Below are 20,174 nucleotides of genomic sequence, written 5' to 3' on the forward strand. Positions count from 1 at the left end.
TTTAAACCATTATATATGAAAGCTTTATTACTACATGAATCCTGCTTTTTTAGAACAGCTTTGATGTGGGTAGCTTTTCCTGCAGCAGGAACTGGCAATCATGACCATGTGACTGGCATCAAGGATTCACAGAAATGCCAAGGCATTTTGAGGAGGAATGTTTTGCCTTTTGTGATGAAATTAAATCTTTCCAATAAGACAATAATCTCAAGCACACTTTCAAGTCAACCAAAGCTTGGTTAAGGAATCGGTCCTGGAAAATTCTGGAGTGTCCTTCTCAGTCTGCAGATTTAAATCTCACAGAAAATCTTTGATGGGATTTAAAGAATGAAATGGAGCAGCAAGAAAGCCGTTGAACCTCACAAGAAGAATGGGCAGAGATTCCACAGAAGCTTTTCAGCTTTTTTTAGCTAGATGTTCTTCATTTCAATTCAAAATGATGTCAAATTATGTCATAAAAATTGCTTGTATGTATCAGTAAATATTGTTTCTCTGTTTTCTTACACTTCTTGTTGTATATATTCATTTCAATACACATCACCATTATACATTTTAAGAGGTGAATAGATCTGATTGCAGCTTATCTGCTTTAACTGTTGCTGAGTTGATTTAATATAACTGTTATGTGATTTTGTAATATATTTAACTTTAAGATAAGTTGTTACAGAAGGTATAGATTTTTTTGTCCAAAAAGCTGGTGTTGTAGACCTGACACACACATCACACAGTGAGTTTATTTCTGTGATTTTTTGTAAAAAGGTTAAAAAAAATCTGTCAAATATACAATTTTGACATCAATACTTAAAATGTGTGATCATAAAGAAAACAGAAACATAATATATACTAATATTTTAAATAAAATATTGCAGTTGTGATTTGACATATTATAATGTTGGATATTATGCTAAATGAATTGTTACAATAATTAGATGCAGAATCAGATGCAAAAATCTAGTCCCAGTTAGCTAACTAATGTTTTATACTGATCTTGAATTATTGTTTTCTGCTTTATCCGTCGAGTCTCTGTAGGCAAAACATCTGGGGAAAATCCCAATACTTCCAGCTGTGTGTCCCTCCAGCCATTCTTCATTTACTGCAAAGAAAAATAAGGTAAAGGTTTTCCTTTAAGTTAACTCTTCACATACTGTTCTCTGTTGTCTGTTTACGTACCTTCACTGAGGACGTCAATGGTGTCCCCCTCACTAAACTCAAGGTCCTCAGGTCCCTTTGCCATGTAGTCATATAGTGCCACCATCTGGTAGATAATAGTTCTGTTGGCCAGAGGATCCTCAGCCTGCGGCAAAAAAATATATTTTACACATTAATGCAATTTTACACAATAAATCCTGCAAAGCTGGTGAGATTATTTGTTATTGAATGTTGTAGAATTTGGATTATTTCCATAAGATCAATTATTTTATTAATGTTGTAATATAAATCTGCCAACCCAGCTCATAGTGTTAGCCAAGGTTTTTAAGGTCTGGCATTCGAATAATTTTATTATACTTACTTATATGATTAACAAGGGTCACGCTGTTACATGAAACAGAATACTACACATGCAGCAGTGCTTTCAATATGATAAAACCATTACTCAAGGAATTTGTATTAGCCATTTCAATCCTGTCAGTGTACAGACACAAGCTTCTTTATTTAAAAATGAATGGTTCTCCATTTCAGTTTCCGAATTGTTTCATTCAGTTACAGTGTAGGGTTTCCAGGCATGAACTGCCCATTTAAAGTCTTGCCACAGCATCTAAATGAGATTCAGGTCAGGATTTTGACTCCAAAATCTTTATATATTTATTTTTTTAGCCATTTTGAGGTGGACTTGCTTGTGCCCAAGTCCTATGTAAGCAAAGTGGCTCAGATCATCACACTATCATCACCATAGTTGACTCTTGGTATGATGTTCTTATGCTTGAATGCAGTGTTAGCGTTACGCCAGATGTAATGGGACCCACAGCAATTACTTTTTCACACAGGGCCAGATGGGGCTGAACAGCATTTTCCCTTCCATATATAAAATCATTTAAAAAGCATGTTCAGTTTGAAATAATAAATAAAAGTTGTAATATGGAACATATCACCACTTTCCAATATTACATTAAACACATGTATAATAATAAAATTGGTGATATGGAACATATGTGTGACAAATGTGCAAAAATGAAAGAAATTAGGAAATTGGGGCAAATACTTGTTCACAGCACTGTATACAGTATGTATTATGTATTAACAGTGAAGCCATCCTGTATAAGCTGCACTTTTGCATTTGCATCATATAATAGCAGAATTACACATTAATTAACCAAGTTCAACAATTTACCCTAAACTTCCATTATAAGTGAGTTTTTCCCTGTTTTTTTCACACAGGGTTGAATACTGCCCAAGTAATCACACACGTGATAAAATTCCTCTGTATTCAGTCATTCTTTAGCTTTTTCCCAGCTATGTATATCACATAACAGCAGCAGAGACTAAATCTTTAACATTTTTGTAAATGATTTATCTAGTACCTGACACCACAGAGTGGCCCGACCTGATTCTGCCACTTCAGCCAGGCCTTGCAGACCCCCCTTTTCCACCAGAGGCGTCAGGACTGAGGAACCACGCTGCTTATGTCTGTGAAACAGAGAACAAACCAGAGACAATCATCTAATGGATTTAAACTGGTTTTAGGCTATAGCTGATAGAAAGCAGGTCAGTGTTGTCACCTCAGACGAATGAGTTCAGCAGGCTGGCCTAATTTCTGAGCAATTCTCTTTTGCAGCTCCTTGTACGGTGTCTCAAGTGGGACACTCAGTGAGATGGTGTAAGTATAGTGCACCTTGACGACGACCGAGTCAGTTTCTTTTGGCTGGGAAGGAAATTTAGCATGTTTAGGATACATACTTATAAACATGTCATAACATGAGTAGACATCAAGGTTAACATTCAGTGATACAGCATCACAGTAGCATTCGTGGTTACTGTTATAAAAGCTGTCTTCATGTCTGCACACTGCTAAAGTTAGCACTTAATACTGGATTTACTGTTCTGAGTGAGGAGAATGTCACTTCAAAGCTTAGTGCAAAGCTTAGCTTTTCTAAACAGTAAAGTAAATTTGATGCAGATTCTACATTTGATGTGTATTTGAACAGGCCATCTTATTACAGTTTCTGCATTCATGTACCATCAGGCAGTATTCAGGTTTATAAAGCAGGTGCTCTGGTCTTAAATAGTCCAGTTCATATTTTTATCTACCTTGCTTTTCTCCTCGGGGTTTCTGTTCTGACTGAATCAGGTCAGAGCTATATTCAAATGCGCAACTCCACATCAGTCTCCATACACATTTTCAATCCCTCAATCAGCCATAAAAGGCCTTTCTGATTAACTGTACTGAAAATATTTATTAAACACAAATTAATATGATCATGTTACGCCTAAATGTGTAAATACAGCATGCACACAGAACCATAACGGTTTAAGCTGGTGTAATAAACATTTCTTACAAGCTTCACTCATGTCATCGTAAAGCCTAAAATAAATGTTTTACCAAAGAAATCTAATTAAAAGTAATTTTTGATTAGCCAAGACACATTTGGTAGTAGACCAGGCTTCTAACTTTCAGAGTGATTTATAACATCAACAAGTCCTAACTTAAACCTAAAATAAATGCTGTGGCAGGACGATCAGCACTGTGTCTAATTTGCAGAAAACGTGAGCTAAAATTCCTCGACATTAATGTAAAGGAACAAAACAAAATTATTTGAAAGTGTTTAAGGTGCTCAGATGGTGCAGCTGTAAAAATATTACTGAACAGACTGCCGCAATTATGACCTTTGCTGGCTGATTGATGGCACATGCACAGTCAGGGGATACTGGAAGTATTGGTGAAAAGCTTTATTAGAAGAATAGAGGCTTTTACTGCTACTCTATATTAATGCTCATTATGTCCAGCAAGCTTATAATCATGTGTCCACATACTTTTTTTCCACGTAGTGTGGCACTAAATGCCACAAATCTGTTTCTTTCAGGTTTAATGTTGATGTGTCAGTGATCTGTCTCACCTGAGGAGCAAAGCTCTGTGCTGCATTGCTGGATTGTGTAGAAGGGCTGTTGTTTACTGTGCTGCCATTCAGAGGGGGTAAATCTATACACAGAGGTAAATGAAAAGCAATTATGACTTTGCAACAAAAATAACATGCTACATATGCCGAGCTTCTATTTTACGTGCACCTACAGTATATTGATTAACCAGTAATATGAATTTTTATATGACAAAAAGTCTGTCTTGAAGAAACCTTACTAAGTTGTACCTGGAGTGGGAGAAGCAGCAGCCTGTGGACGGGTAGGTGGCTTTATGCTGGGTGGCAAAGGAATCCCACTGGGAATGTTCTATAATGAACACAGAGGAGAGATGATGATCAAAACTGACTCTAAGAGGCACAAAGAAAATGTTCTGTTCTGCACTCACACAAGATAATATTTCTTTTTATTATCAGCTGAGTCATAAAACCTCTGGCTAGCAGGAAACCAGAAACCAGAAAAGTCCTGCCTGGATTCCTCTTCCCAGAAACATTCAACACTAGGTGAAGGTGACTCATTTTTTTAAAGAAAATATCAAGTTAAAGTGTAATCCAATCTGAAATCATTTGGTGTGTACATTCACGCTATTATAATAAAATATGTCATGCAGGTGTGATGAAGTTTTTAACCTCTTTCATCTTTTTGCCTTTGGTCTTCTTTGTGGCTGGTCCAAGCAGAAAAGTTGGTAGCAGGCCTCTCTAAAGTAACAGGCAGTGGAAAACATAATTAGCTTCAATAAAGAATTAGTAACATACAGTAGAACTAACAAATGTTGCATGAAATGAAACATACTTGTCCGTCATATATAACTGTGGCAAGCCCGTTCTTGTCATCATCACTGAACATGAATACCCATGCACCACCTGGGACAGTCAGCTCACCAGCATTTTTGCCTATGTACGTCTTTGTTACACACATGTACCGCGAATCCCTGCATAGTGAGAATGCAAAGATTTAACACAACTTAAAAAATCCATTAAAAATCTAGTTGGAAATGCAATACATCAATTACAGATTGTTCAGCCATTCATTTAATGGTTGTTTTATCACTTATCACCAGTCATCTTTATACTCAAACCACAACTTTGGCTGCCTTAAATATTAGGATTTAAGGCCCAACATATGTAGGGTAGAACTTCAAGAATGAAAACTGGAACCCCAGAACTAAGGGACATGCAATAAATAATAAATAAATAATAATAACAGCTTATTAGATATGTATTAAATTTTGTTACATTAGCTTTAATTTCATTACTCTTATGTTAGACCTTTGGTCTCTAAAACAGCTGGTGCTTTTATGGCCTAGCCAATCTTGAAACCTGTTAAGAAGACATTGCCTGTAATTTAAAGTGTATAAATAAGCTACAAATATATTAAAGTGGTTAAAATACTCATTCACTGTTATGTATTTAACCTGTACAATTAGCCAATTAAGCATACTTACTGGCCCTCCTCTACCTTTGGCTCATAATATCCGGGTTTCTGCAAAGAAACAATCATGAGGTGTAATTAGAAATCTGTCACAGCTAACGCATGGGTAATCCAAATATCTAGATAGTAACAGCTCAGATTTGCTGTCTTTGTTTAATCAGATTATGTTTAAATGAACACATTCCATGCAAACCAATAAAATGTACTTATTGCATTATGGCGTCAAGGATTTAGGCCTGTATTGTAGCCTTGTGTACTTCCACACTTGTTGAGAAAAAATAGGTTATGGCCTTTACAGTCAAAAGATCTCAATCCAACTGAACACATATAGGAGGGTCTAGGGGAGACCAAAGGCCTGTGATGGATTGGCACACTGTTCAGGGTATCCTACCTTGTGCCCAGACTTTTTGGGTGGAATCAGGCCAGCCACAACCCTGACCAAATAAAGCAGTTATTTGGAAATAAAATGAACTTAACAGAAATCTCTCCAGAAGATTTGACATTTGCAGTACTATGTTATGGCACTTCAAAACATCTGCTAATTTGTATGTGTATATCTATTCAATTTCAAAATTGATTTGCCCCAGTGGAAGTGAATTTAGTGGTTAATCTTCTGATTTCTGATTAGTGAATACAAACCAACCAGAAAACCATTGTTGAGTTTTTGGATTTTAACCATTAACTGCTTAGCTTTATGCTGGGGTTGGATAAAAGCTTCTGCTTAACAAACACATGTACACATAACCATACCTGCAACCTAAGTGGTTCGAAACCTCCAAAGTCATCGTTAGGGATGTCAGAAATAATGACCTAGCAAAAGACAACCAACCATCAAACACGACCCTTACTGGACATTTGAATTGCATAAATTTATCTGATAACTAGATAATTGTAGCTAAAAAATGATTACCTCTGCTTTACCCAGAAAGTCTCTGGGCTTCAGTTCTTCAACATGCTGCTTCCTAGGGCGAAACACCACTCCCTCTGGGACCATGAGGGGTGTGATCAATTCCCTCTTCTAACATACACAGACGCAGCAGTTATAGTATAAATACAGTAAGCACTTTATACTTCTATACTCCTATGAAGCATGTTATATACAGTATAACTGTGTGTGTTTTAATGACATGATCATATAAATAGGTGTGTAAATGTGAAGTGTTTCAGTGTGCTAGTAAGGAAATAGCAAAAAGCAGGAAGTATTTTTTTTCTAGGACTAAAAATAATAGATTATGCAAAGCCTATCACAAGAACATTCAGTGAATTTCAGAAAACACTTTGAATTAGACACCAGGTTATTGCAGGTTATCATATTCTTAGCAGTAAACATACTGGTTTGTTTAGGTCAAACACCAGACAGCTCAGAATTTAACCTGCAAGCTTGGAGCTGTAAATCACTTACACCACCTGTCGTGTTCCAGTGAATGTTGGAGGAAATTAAATGTAATTAATTGTTGTTAGTGGTCTCAGACTTCTGAGCCCTACTACTACTGGGTAAAGGAGAGCATCTTTGCAGAAGTGTTGCCACTTGAGTGTGTGTTGCCACTTGCAGAAGTGTTGCCACTTGAATACTGAGTTCTAAGTACAGAGGAATGAGAGTACCAGAAACATTACAGCATTTATTATTTTAGCATTTAGCTTTTATTCAAAGCAACTTATAAGTGTGACTGATTACAATCCAAACAAGTTAGAGTTAAGGGTCTAAATCAGGGACCCAACAGTGGCGGTGTGGCTGTGGTGGGGCTTTATCTAGTAACTTTTTGATCACTAGACCAGTACATTAATCACTAAGCTACCAAGTCAAGTTCGGTTTTGGTCTAACATGAAGGGCTCTGCAGAGGAGGGCTAATTTGATGTTTTAATGGATTAGGTGGACTTTGGCTGCCTCATTAAACCACTGCAGGCTGTATTACTTTAATATGGTAATACAGTTTCATTGACCTACATTATTATTTTTGCATTACTTCCATTTGTTTATTGAAGATTCAGTAAGACCCTATAAGTAAGCATATATTTCATGCTTTGGGACTAGTGTTTCTGGATGAAGATGTTACTGAAGAGAATGAATGAATGAATGAATTATTGTGTAAGTTGTGTTTATTGTGTGAACTTTACTCATTAAGAACTTATACAAGAGTAATACATTAGTGAATAGCAGTAAAAATAGCTGTTCTTACTGCTACAGTCGCCAAAGCTGATTCCACCTGTCCACATCGTCCTCCTCTCTCCTGTAACGCTGCCTGTAAGATCTCTACTGCTTTATCCCATTGTCCTGTTCTACAGTGCACTGCTGCTGCATTATACAGTACCTGTTTAACACACACACACACACACACACACACGCACACACATACCCATCAGCACTGTTGTGTTAGTCACAGATATTATCTCGTTGTAACAGCACAAAGTGCACCTTGTCATACCGCCTTAGAACACAGTGTGTGTTTAATGTTTAATGATGATGTCACCAATGTTCTGCCAAAATGACAAATCTGCTACTGTGGCAAATAATTCCACTTCCTTGTTAACCAGGAAACAGTGTGTACACCACAGTATCACTGCAAAAATACCATTTTATTATATTTTTTGTTGTAGACAATATGTATCATAATATTTAGATTTATTGTGGTTTTGCTTATCAAGTGCCAATAATAAAGGAGTTATATTATTATAAAAAACTGATCTTAGGTTCAGATCAATACCTCACATATTTACCAACAACAAGCAAATAATCCATTATTAAAAGCTGGTAAAGGTGCATTGGTTAATATTTAATTGTTCCTTCTTTTGGAAACAGGCGGGAGACACAATTAATCAGAATCATTGGAACAATGTAAATAAAGCAATTACATCGTGATACTAAGAAAACAGCTTTTGATATATTAACATTGTCCATTAATTAATCAATCAATCAATCAATCCATTATGATGAGGATAATGATGATGATAATGATTATATTACTATTATTTTATTTTTATTAATACATTTAGTAGTAATTCTAAAGTATTTCTAAAGGCACAGATACCAGAGAATACCCATGATACTCAGAAAACTGCAGCCTATTACAAACTATATTGATTAAATGTAATACATATAGTATAAAATAATTAGAACAGTTTAAAATATCATTAAAGGAGTATAAATAAATCAGCTTTGTCTTTTTTTTAGGTTTTTATTTATTTTATTTATTTATTTTACTTTATTACTGTTATGTTTAATTGTTATATAGGTTTAGTTAGGTAACTATATCGCTGTATTTATTTATATATTTTCTACCCATACTGAAGTAGGAAAGATACATACAACACATAGTTTATCCCTATTGAACCAGCCACTTGCACCTGCTCAGGCTGAGAACTGTTCAGGTCTGTGAATAAAGAATGTCTGATATGCCAAATGTTCACCTGCATGATATCTGACACTGAATTAAAAACAGGAGAACTTTGCTGATAGATTGTTGTGCTGGTGAATCTGAGACCACAGTGCACACAAAGCCAGTGGTGATATTAGATAATGAGAAAATGTGAGCAATTTCCTTACAATTACAGGATGATGACAAGAAAGAAAGGGCAGAGAAAATACAAATATGTTGGCTGTATTATGCAGTAATAATAATAACTAGAGAGTGCATTTCCGGAGAAAATGCGAGTGTGATTGCCGTGTGCCGGTCGGGCGGGCGTGCGTATCCCAATGCTTTATCCAACTCGGGGTGTCATCAGTGGGCTTTACGATTTAGAGTTGAAACGGCGTCGATATCTCGATCTTTCAAAAAATGAATAGAAGTGAGTGGAGTCGAAAAACGGGCGTGGCAGGTGGGCGTGAGTTCGAATCCCCATGCTGTACCCAAGTCAGGGTTACATCAGTAGGCTTTACGATATAGAGTTGGAACGGCGTTGATATCTCGAACTTTCAATAAATGAATTGAAGTGAATAGAGCCGAAAAACGGGCGTGGCAGGTGGGCGTGGGTTCGAATCCCCATGCTGTACCTGAGTCGGGGTTACATCAGTGGGCTTTACGATTTAGAGTTGGAACGGCGTCGATATCTCAAACTTTCAAAAAATGAATGGAAGTGAATGGAACAAAAAAACAGGCGTGGCAGGTGGGTGTGGGTTCGAGTCCCCATGCTTTATCTGAGTCGGGGTTACATCAGTGGGCTTTACAATTTAGAGTTGGAACGGCGTTGATATCTCAAACTTTCAAAAAATGAATGGAAGTGAATAGGACCAAAAAACGGGTGTGGCAGGTGGGTGTGGGTTCGAATCCCCATGCTGTACCTTAGTCGGGGTTACATCAGTGGGCTTTATGATTTAGAGTTGGAACGGCGTTGATATCTCAAACTTTCAAAAAATGAATGGAAGTCAATGAGGCTGAAAAACGGGCGTGGCAGTTGGGCGTGTGTTCGAATCCCCATGCTGTACCCATTTTGGGGTTACATTAGTGGGCTTTATGATTTAGAGTTGGAACAATGTTGATATCTCAAACTTTCAAAAAATGAATGGAAGTGAATGGGGCAGAAAACCGGGCGTGGCAGGTGGGCGTGAGTTCGAATCCCCATGCTGTACCTGAGTCGGGGTTACATCAGTGGGCTTTACAATTTAGAGTTGGAACGGCGTCGATATCTCGAACTTTCAAAAAATGAATGGAAGTGAATTGAGCTCAAAAATGGGCGTGGCAGGTGGGTGTGGGTTCGAATCCCCATGCTGTATCTGAGTCGGGGTTACATCAGTGGGCTTTACGATATAGAGTTGGAACGGTGTTGATATCTCGAACTTTCAAAAAATGAATGGAAGTGAATGGGACCAAAAACCGGGCGTGGCAGGTGGGTGTGGGTTCGAATCCCCATGCTGTACCCAAGTCGGGGTTACATCAGGGGGCTTTACAATTTAGAGTTGGAACAGTGTTGATATCTCAAACTTTCAAAAAATGAATGGAAGTGAATGGAGCCGGAAAACGGGCGTGGCAGGTGGGCGTGGGTTCGAATCCCCAAAACTGTATCTGAGTCGGGGTTACATCAGGGGGCTTTACGATTTAGAGTTGGAACGGTGTTGATATCTCAAACTTTCAAAAAATGAATGGAAGTGAATGGGACTCTTACAGGTTAAATAAACGTTATAGAAATAACCATTGAACAACCATTCAAAGAAAACGAATGGAAGTCAATGGGACCAAAAATCGGTACAAAAGCGGGCGTGGCGGGTGAACGGACGGGCGGATCAAAAAACTTTTTTTCAATAAGTGATGCCAATAACGGGCCGGACGATCTAGAGTTGGAACGGCATCGATATCTCAAAATTTTTTTGAAAATGAATGGAAGTCTATGGGAAAAAAATCGCTACAAAAGAGGGCGTGGCGGGCGAACGGGCAGGCGGATCCGAAAGCTGTATACAAGCCCGCGTCGCACCAACAGGCCGGACGATTTGGCGTTGGAACAGTGTCGATATCTCGAAAACTGCGGGGCGAGATAGCCGGCGACGAAAGTGGTGGAATAATAAAAAGAAAAAAAATAATAATAATATGACTAACGGATAACAATAGTGTGCTTGCCCATAGGCAATCACACTAATAATGTAAGATTGTGTAGTTTGAATATTTTATGTTTTCACATTTCCTTTTTTAGGGATGTCAGAAATATATTTAAACAACTTTCATTAAAAATGCATAGCTGGGTGCAGTGACACCACACTTAGTAAAAATGAAGGCAAGTTCAAACATTTTAGATCAAAAAGACAGATAAATGAGCAATAGTCCTAAGACTATTTTATATTTCTCCACTTCTCCAGTGTAAAATGTGGTGGTGAAATTTTAATGTTTTAAGACAACCTGCCAGCTGTAGAGTCTGTAGCGTAGGCCAAGCTGCTTGTAGTCAATGACAGAGTTGGTCCTCATGTGCTTCTGTGCACTTATACAGTCACTGAGTGCTTCCTCCAGTCTAAGAGAGTGATACAGATACAGACTGGTTAGAAGAAAAAAAATGACATGACATTATATACTGTATATATTTCTGCTGACAAAAATAAAACCAGCAGAAAACACATTAAACCAGCTTCTGTCCAAGCTGGAATAAGGTGGTTTACACTAATCCAGTGTTGATGTGGCCCAGTTTTAAACCATGCTGTTTGCTTTCTTACATTATCTGGGCCATTATGGACATTTGTCTCTGTAATTATATTAATATATGTTATATATATATTTTTCAACTACATAAATCTTTCATACCTGCCTGCCAAAGTTTGCACAGCAGCTCTTTGGAAAAACCCCACAGCAAGTCTCTCATCTTTGGCAATGACCAGATCTAATGCCTGAAATTGAAGATTAAGAATTAAACCCAAACAATATCTCATCTATTACAACACTAGCTACATTTAAAGAACCATTTTGTTCATACCCAATATTTTTCCAAATTTATTTATATAGATTTTTCTGCTACTAGCAAAGTGTCTCCATTAATAATACAGCTATCAGTCTGAGACACTAGAATGCCATCCTTCACCCGCTGAGGGTTATAATTTAACTTTACCTCTTTAATTTACCTTAATGGCTTGATCAATTTGTCCCAGTGCGAGATGAACAGTAGCTGTAACAAACAGGATACAAGATGTGGGCTCAGAAATCTGGATAAGCTTGGCAAGAGCACCATCCCAGTCTCTATTATCAACAGCTCGGACAGCTTCGTCCCACAGCCGGATCAGCTCAGTGTACAGCATGGGTGCCAGAATCACTTTTCTGAAATTACAGTAAAATGATCTCAAATACACACTTTATGCTAAGCACTTACAACTAATCTGGGTAAATAAAGAGTGCAAAAGGGTTACTATGGCCTTTTTAACCCAATAGCTTACATTCGCCACCAGTAACATATTGGTTAAATCATTCTATAACTTTCATAGAGTTAAAAATGTCTACAATGTATTATTATGTACATTGAAAATAATGAAATAATGAAATACTTGTGCTGTCAAAAATGTAACAAGTGTAAAACATCACCTTAGGATCCTAATAAATTAACTTATACATAATAAATAATTAACTACATTCATAATACTGTATTTTTTTTTTTTTAATAATAGCATATTATAATACATGTACATGTCCAGGTATGCCTACAAGTCCATTTTAAATTAAGATTTTGATGTTCTCAACACCTGCTAATATTTTTAAAACTAAATGAACAGATCACTACTCACCAGCACACAAACACAGAAAGAAACTTCTTTAAAACTCTTCAGCGAGTAGAAAAGATGACAGCAGCTCTAGAGCAAATGAATTATGGTGTCTCTCTTTCACCTGCCCTGTGAAAAAACCAGGCAGGACTGAGGACAGCCGAGTCTAACTCACACACCTATTAGGAAACCAGGAAATTCTGCCTCTGGCATTCCTCATTTCATTTATATAGTGTGTGTGTGTGTGCGCGCACAAACAAAAGCAGGAATGCATCTGCTAGAGGAATTACAGGAATTACACAACAGTTAAGACAAACAGGTTATTATCACAAGAAAGTCTCTTCTGTCAGACACAGTGAGGTTTTGTTCGTACGAACAGCACGTTTCCTGATTTCAGTCAAAAAAAATTACTATAGTGTTTCACTGTATCTCTGTTCAGCAGATGTGTGTTGTATTCCCTAGTGTCATAAGCACATACTAGAAGTCCAAGTGTAGTGGTTAAATTATATTATTTGATGTATACAATATCTGAATATATACCATTAAAGTCATTCAGAAGGGGCATGTATGTCTCGTATTAGGATATTAATGGTTTCTGGAAACTTGTTTGACCAAAAAAGGAGAATTAATATGTATTTCATAAGTGTATTCTGAATTTTTCAAAATGATCACCAAATATACATACAGCAACTTGAAGTAAACAAATATTTCATGTTGTGTTATTGGATAAGCCTTTGTAATAAAAAAGTTGTCACTCTTTATATATTTTATTTTGGTTAATTTTGTTGACAGTTTATTGGGGCGGTACGGTGTCTCGGTGGGTAGCATTGTCGCCGCACAGCAAGAAGGTCCTTTCTGTGTGGAGTTTGCATGTTTTAACCGTGTCTGTGTGGGTTTCCTCTGGGAGGTCCGGTTTCCTCCCACAGTCCAAAGACATGCAAGTGAGGTGACCTGGAGATACAAAATTGTCTATGACTGTGTTCGACATTAAACTTGTGAACTGATTAATCTTGTATAATGAGTAACTATTGTTTCTGTCATGAATGTAATTAAAGAGTGTAAAACATGACGTTAAAATCCTAATAAATAAATAACAGTTTACTGACTCACATTTACAGTGCAACACTGATCATGCACTGTTTTAAACAACCAATATATTTCATGGCATGATCAATGCTGCAATGTAAAATTTAAGTGGTAGAAACTAATAATCATACTCTATAATCTATATAATCATCACAAAAAAATTATGTTTAATTTTAAGTAGACTGAGAAGAAAACGAATGTAACAAATGTATGTTTATTATGTTTTTGTAATGTATATTTTCTGCTTTAAAGAACATTTAGCATTTTGTAGTTTTCCTCACATCCGCCCACCGCTTTTCAGGAAACCCACGGATTCACTGCAATGTAATTGATGTCAGAAAAGCGGTGGGAAAGCAATAAAAAGGGTCTCAGTCCAAATCACGTCACGTGTCACCTGAGTCACGTGATTTAAACAGCATGACAAAAGTCACATGACACACACTGAGTGGATTTGAAACCGCTGTGTGTATGTACATTGTAACTCCTCTGAACGAGTCAGTCTGGAACCATGGCCGCCTGGTGGAGTTGTTTTGGTTGGACGGTGATTGCTTTCTGTGTTAGCTGTGTCTTCGGGGTACCTACGGTAAAGTAACATTTAGTACATGTCCCAAAATTAACATTGTTTTACTTAGTGTTGGACTGAAGCGCCGTTACTCATGTTACTGGCAGTGACGACGTGGTAGCGTCTAAAAATACATCAAATAGAATTAATATAACTATATAGACCCAGCATAGATGTAGTTTCAAATAAACATACGAAACTACTTAAAGTTTCGCTTTCTCAACACACATAATATAGATTTTCTCTTTTTGGCTTGCAAGTGTACGACTAAGATTCGGAGTCGAAAAGAATCGACTCCCCTGTTGTATGTATAAAAAAAATTGAAGTCGACACCAAATCTTTGGAGTCGATTCCGCTTCTTACTGTTTTCCTCAAACAGTACACAGCCAAATAGATTTCATGAATTTAATTTTAAATTGACTAAAGTTGTACTTTTACCCATTCATGTTCACTCACCCATAATGAAGAATTAAAAACATGTTATTTGAATTTGTAAAAAGTTAAAATTATTATTACATTAAAAAGTTAAAATTATTATTACATTATTTTGTACTTCTTTACAAAAGTACTCGGACCCTTTCCTGTGGAACTCAGAATTGTTGTCAGGTGCATCCTGCTAACTTTAATTATTCTTGTGGTGTGTCTAGATCTCAGTTGAGTTGACATGTTGCAGTTTGACATGTTGCTGATTAGACATATTTTTATATGAATACCTTGGGTAGTAAGGGATTTCAGTTTGTGAGTTTGCATGTTCTCCCCGTGTCTGTGTGGGAACTTGAGAACTGATGAATCCTGTGTAATGAGTAACCAGTTTGTCATGAATGTAACCAAAGTGTTAAAATAGTAATAAATAAGTGAATAAAATTCCACTTTGACCTTTAGTCACATCCATGCACTACATACATGAGCCTCAGTTCTGCAAAGCCTTTTTTTTTTTTTTAATTAATCTAGTCTCAGATGGCTTCTTAATGCTGCTCTTGTGCTAATGCAGAAGAGAACATGGAGAAGTAGAGGCTCACTGGCGTATTTTTGTGGCGCTATCACAGGTCACCACAGGGGGGCGCCCGTGTATCATTGATAAACAGCTGGAACGCTCGTCACGCCACACTGGCTTCTGTAAACAACGCACTTTGGTTACTTATTACATTTCGCCACCCATCCTTCCCAGTTCATTTCAGGACAAGTTTCTACATACACTGGGAACTAATGTCAGAAACCACCAGTGGGAATATTTATTTAGCATTTTTTAATGAATTCTATTCTGCAACTCCCTGAAGACCAAAGGATATCGAGGACTGCTGACTTTTTTTCCCCACAGTTACCAAACATAAACTATGACCACTTATAGGGCACTTGAAGACGTAGAACGTGAAGAATACAATAATATTATTTTAGCTAGGTTATTTTAGTAAAACTGAAGTTGTAATAACAGCTACAATGTGATCAGGGCCGCAGTAACAGGGTGCCACCAGAGTACACTAGTCTCAAGGCAGGAATTTACCCTGGACAGGGTGTAAATCAGTTACTGATTGATGTGTTTATAAATTCAATAAACATTTACATTTATTGAAACAAAATAAAATGATGATTTTTACATGTCTGTGTTTTCCACGTTTTAGATTTCACAGGGTTCCTTACATGTGCAATTAAAATTTGTATTAAAATAGCAATTGTGTATTCACTTAAAAAAACTAATTGCTTGTTTTTATCACTGTTTTATCCCTCTTTATGAACATGTTTGTTTAAAAACGGAAGCAAAGCACAGGACATCGGAGAGAGGGAGCTGAACCTCGGTTTACAGAGAAGTATTTCACTCAGATTTTGGATCACTTCAACTACAACAGCCTGGGCAATGGCACATACCAGCAGCGCTACCTAATCACTGGTGTGTATTGCTTTTTACATTTGTCCTTACTGTATACATGTAAGGTCAAGTGTTAGAATTTTAAACCTACACAACTAATGTATGCCTGGTTCTACTTCTTTATTAAAGACACAACATATTTATGTTAATTGTTAAACTATCTTATGCGTAGCCCATATGCTGCTCTGTACAAAATCATTTCTCTCTGGAACCCCACTAATCAGGTGGTATTTGAGTGGTGAAAAATTCTCCACACTGGTTTAACATGTACATGACAGTGATGTGGTAATGTTGGTGCATTTGTGTATTAAATGCGACAGCATTTTTAAAAACACTGTTTAGACTTCGTATCTTCTATATTAAACACAAACCCTGTTAACACACAGTGCGGGTAAATAGCTGAAAACTCATTTCTTTTCCATTATGCACAGTGTCTTAAGTCTTTTATTTCATTTAGATCAGACAGTTTCTGATCTAAATAAAGATCCGACAGAAAATAAAGTACATTAAAAAGAACATACTGGAAGAGTTGTCAGTTTTACCTTGAATCAGTCAGTCTTGTTGCTCATGTAAACACGTCTGAAAACTCTTTTTAGCCATTTATTTTCTCTTTGTGGAATGTCTGCTTCTAAATACTGTAGGAAATTAGATACTGGAATGTTTAGACTCCTGCATCACCTGTTGTTTTAATTTAATCATGGAAGAGTGAAACTAATTAAACTGTTCACCCTGGATTTTGTATGGGAGTGTAGTGTGTATGTGGCTTTATTTTTTTATTAAGGTTAGTTTTAGTAAATTAAAAATTTTAAAGTTTAATTGTTTATTGATTTTTGAAGTGTAAGGACTTGCTAATTTATAATTCTGAAAATCCTTCACTTTATTTGCATGTCTGTACTGACCTACAGTGGGGCCAAAAAGTATTTAGTCAGCCACTGATTGTGCAAGTTCTCCTACTTAGAAAGATGAGAGAGGTCTGTAATTTTCATCATAGGTACACTTCAACTATGAGAGACAAAATGAGAAAAAAAAATCCAGGAAATCACATTGTAGGATTTTTAAAGAATTTATTTGTAAATGATGGTGGAAAATAAGTATTTGGTCAATAACAAAAGTTCAACTCAATACTTTGTAACATAACCTTTGTTGGCAATGACAGAGGTCAAACGTTTCCTGTAAGTCTTCACCAGGTTTGCACACACTGTAACTGGTATTTTGGCCCATTCCTCCATGCAGATCTCCTCTAGAGCAGTGATGCTTTGGGGCTGTCGCTGGGCAACACGGACTCCACAAATTTTCTATGGGGTTGAGGTCTGGAGACTGGCTAGGCCACTCCAGGACCTTGAAATGCTTTTTACGGAGCCACTCCTTCGTTGCCCGAGCGGTGTGTTTGGGATCATTGTCATGCTGGAAGACCCAGCCACGTTTCATCTTCAATGCTCTCACTGATGGAAGGAGGTTTTGGCTTAAAATCTCACGATACATGTCCCCGTTCATTCTTCCCTTAACACGGATCAGTCGTCCTGTCCCCTTTGCAGAAAAACAGCCCCAAAGCATGATGTTTCCACCCCCATGCTTCACAGTAGGTATGGTGTTCTTGGGTTTTTATTTTTCCTCCAAACACGACGAGTTGAGTTTTTACCAAAAAGTTCAATTTTGGTTTAATCTGACCACATGATATTCTCCCAATCCTCTTCTGGATCATCCATATGCTCTCTGGCAAACTTAAGACGGGCCTTGACATGTACTGGCTTAAGCAGAGGGACACGCCTGGCACTGCAGGATTTGAGTTCCTCTCTGCATAGTGTGTGTATACTGATGGTAGCCTTTGTTATTTTGGTCCCAGCTCTCTGCAGGTCATTCATCAGGTCCCTCCGTGTAGTTCTGGGATTTTTGCTCACCGTTCTCATGATCATTTTGACCCCACGGGATGAGCTCTTGACCCCAAGGGAGATTATCAATGGTCTTGTATGTCTTCCATTTTCTTACAATTGTTCCCACAGTTGATTTATTCACACCAACCTGCTTGCCTATTGTAGATTCACTCTTCCCAGCCTGGTGCAGGTCTACAATTTTCTTCCTGGTGTCCTTCGACAGCTCTTTGGTCTTGGCCATGGTTGACTGTTTGAGGCTGTGGACAGGTGTCTTTTATACAGATAACGAGGTCAAACAGGTGCCATTAATACAGGTAACGAGTGGAGGACAGAAGAGCTTCTTAAAGAAGAAGTTACAGGTCTGTGAGAGCCAGAAATCTTGCTTGTTTGTTATTGACCAAATACTTATTTTCCACCATAATTTACAAATAAATTCTTTAAAAATCCTACAATGTGATTTTCTGGATTTTTTTTTCTCATTTTGTCTCTCATAGTTGAAGTGTCCCTATGATGAAAATTACAGACCTCTCTCATCTTTCTAAGTAGGAGAACCTGCACAATCAGTGGCTGACTAAATACTTTTTGACCCCACTGTAAATAAGTTTTTGAGAAATATATTCATTTTGCTTTTCTTGGTTATAATAAACTTTCCCGTGTCTGCAGACAAATACTGGAGAAAAAATGGTCCCATCTTCTTTTACACGGGCAATGAAGGGGATGTGTGGGACTTTGCTCTGAACTCTGGATTTATATTAGAACTGGCGGCTCAACAGGAGGCTCTGGTGATATTTGCTGAACATGTGAGAACCTTTATAACTCCACTGACAGTCCTGTAATGTATTTAATGTACTGTGACATTGTGGTGTAATACATTTCCAACTGTTTGTTGTTGCATGGATTATATTATCACACAAACTCTCTCTCTCTCTGTCTGTCTCTCTGTGTGTTTTAACTTTAGAGATATTATGGAAAATCTCTACCATTTGCGGAAGAGTCGTTTAACATCCCACAGATTGGTCTCCTGACAGTGGAGCAGGCTCTTGCTGATTATGCAGTCATGATAACCGAGCTTAAAAAAGAGCTGGGGGCACAAAAATGTCCTGTTATCGTTTTTGGTGGAAGGTAAGCTTTTACTGTTTATGTTTATGAGTTTATGTTGTGCCTTAAAATGAAGCTAAAATACAAGAATGTATTTTGAAGATGTAGTTTGAGGAAAGTATTTGGCATATGCCTAGTAACCCTTAAGGGTCCTTAATATTTCAGGTTAGATAGACTCATTAGCCACTTTAGCTTTGCTGCTGCTATGCATAAACAACCTTATTTGTTTTGATCTAATACGGCCTCTGTAACATTTGGCATGTAGACCATTTTTCTGTATCACTGGTTAATTTTTCTTCTCTTTTTTCCAGCTATGGAGGCATGTTAAGTGTGTACATGAGAATAAGGTACCCCAATATTGTGACTGGAGCTTTAGCTGCCAGTGCTCCTATTTTATCTACAGCAGGAATGGGCGACTCAGGACAGTTCTTTCATGATGTAACAGCTGTAAGTTATATGTTTTGTTTCATATGTGAACTGTTGCTTCTTTATAAAAAGGCTCAGTAAGTTCATTAATAACATCATAAACTAAATATTAAATATTTTGTGCAGGATTTTGAGAATTATAAACCTGAGTGTAAGGATGCAGTGAGACTGGCTTTTCAGAAGTTGCATGTTATGGCACAAGAAGAAGGTAAAAAAATATATATATATATATATTATGTAAAACTTAAATGACTATACTTATATTTCTGTTTAAATAAACCAATGTTTCTGTATTTATGAAAATCCAAAAATGTATGAAATGTATTTATGAAAGTTTTGTGCAGACTACAAAGGCATCCAGTCAGTGTTCTCCTTGTGTAAGACACCATCCTCATTAAAAGACATCCACCAGCTGAATGGTTTCCTGCGCAATGCCTTTACACTACTGGCCATGATGGACTACCCCTACAAAACCAGCTTCATGTCTGACATGCCTGCTTTCCCTGTTAAGGTACATTTGAGCATTTTTGGGTGTTCCCACCTAATTTTGATATACCTATTCTTTCTAAAAGTCTAATCAAATAAAAACATCACTTGAGTGCA

The 20,174-nt window shown here is 37.2% G+C and overlaps 2 protein-coding genes across 2 annotated transcripts in view; one reads left to right on the plus strand and one right to left on the minus strand.

The window, feature by feature from the left end:
• Positions 1-20,174, minus strand: part of noxa1 (NADPH oxidase activator 1) — a 27,009-nt gene continuing 6,835 nt past the window's right edge. Inside the window, exons 2-16 of the mRNA XM_063018053.1 lie at positions 12,035-12,227; positions 11,721-11,803; positions 11,325-11,433; positions 7,680-7,811; positions 6,413-6,520; positions 6,253-6,312; positions 5,516-5,553; positions 4,864-5,002; positions 4,701-4,769; positions 4,302-4,380; positions 4,053-4,135; positions 2,718-2,860; positions 2,520-2,625; positions 1,171-1,294; positions 1-1,093 (exon numbers count right to left, since the gene is read on the minus strand). Of these exons, the coding sequence (XP_062874123.1) occupies positions 978-1,093; positions 1,171-1,294; positions 2,520-2,625; positions 2,718-2,860; positions 4,053-4,135; positions 4,302-4,380; positions 4,701-4,769; positions 4,864-5,002; positions 5,516-5,553; positions 6,253-6,312; positions 6,413-6,520; positions 7,680-7,811; positions 11,325-11,433; positions 11,721-11,803; positions 12,035-12,208 (1,563 nt within the window). The 5' untranslated portion in view covers positions 12,209-12,227 and the 3' untranslated portion in view covers positions 1-977. The remainder of the gene's footprint in view (positions 1,094-1,170; positions 1,295-2,519; positions 2,626-2,717; positions 2,861-4,052; positions 4,136-4,301; positions 4,381-4,700; positions 4,770-4,863; positions 5,003-5,515; positions 5,554-6,252; positions 6,313-6,412; positions 6,521-7,679; positions 7,812-11,324; positions 11,434-11,720; positions 11,804-12,034; positions 12,228-20,174) is intronic.
• Positions 14,226-20,174, plus strand: part of dpp7 (dipeptidyl-peptidase 7) — a 9,066-nt gene continuing 3,117 nt past the window's right edge. The window contains exons 1-7 of the mRNA XM_063018055.1: positions 14,226-14,333; positions 16,068-16,197; positions 18,711-18,847; positions 19,006-19,169; positions 19,457-19,592; positions 19,698-19,779; positions 19,916-20,082. Of these exons, the coding sequence (XP_062874125.1) occupies positions 14,259-14,333; positions 16,068-16,197; positions 18,711-18,847; positions 19,006-19,169; positions 19,457-19,592; positions 19,698-19,779; positions 19,916-20,082 (891 nt within the window). The 5' untranslated portion in view covers positions 14,226-14,258. The remainder of the gene's footprint in view (positions 14,334-16,067; positions 16,198-18,710; positions 18,848-19,005; positions 19,170-19,456; positions 19,593-19,697; positions 19,780-19,915; positions 20,083-20,174) is intronic.

The sequence above is a fragment of the Trichomycterus rosablanca genome, chromosome 21, assembly GCF_030014385.1.
Source record: "Trichomycterus rosablanca isolate fTriRos1 chromosome 21, fTriRos1.hap1, whole genome shotgun sequence".
Lineage (NCBI taxonomy): Eukaryota > Metazoa > Chordata > Actinopteri > Siluriformes > Trichomycteridae > Trichomycterus > Trichomycterus rosablanca.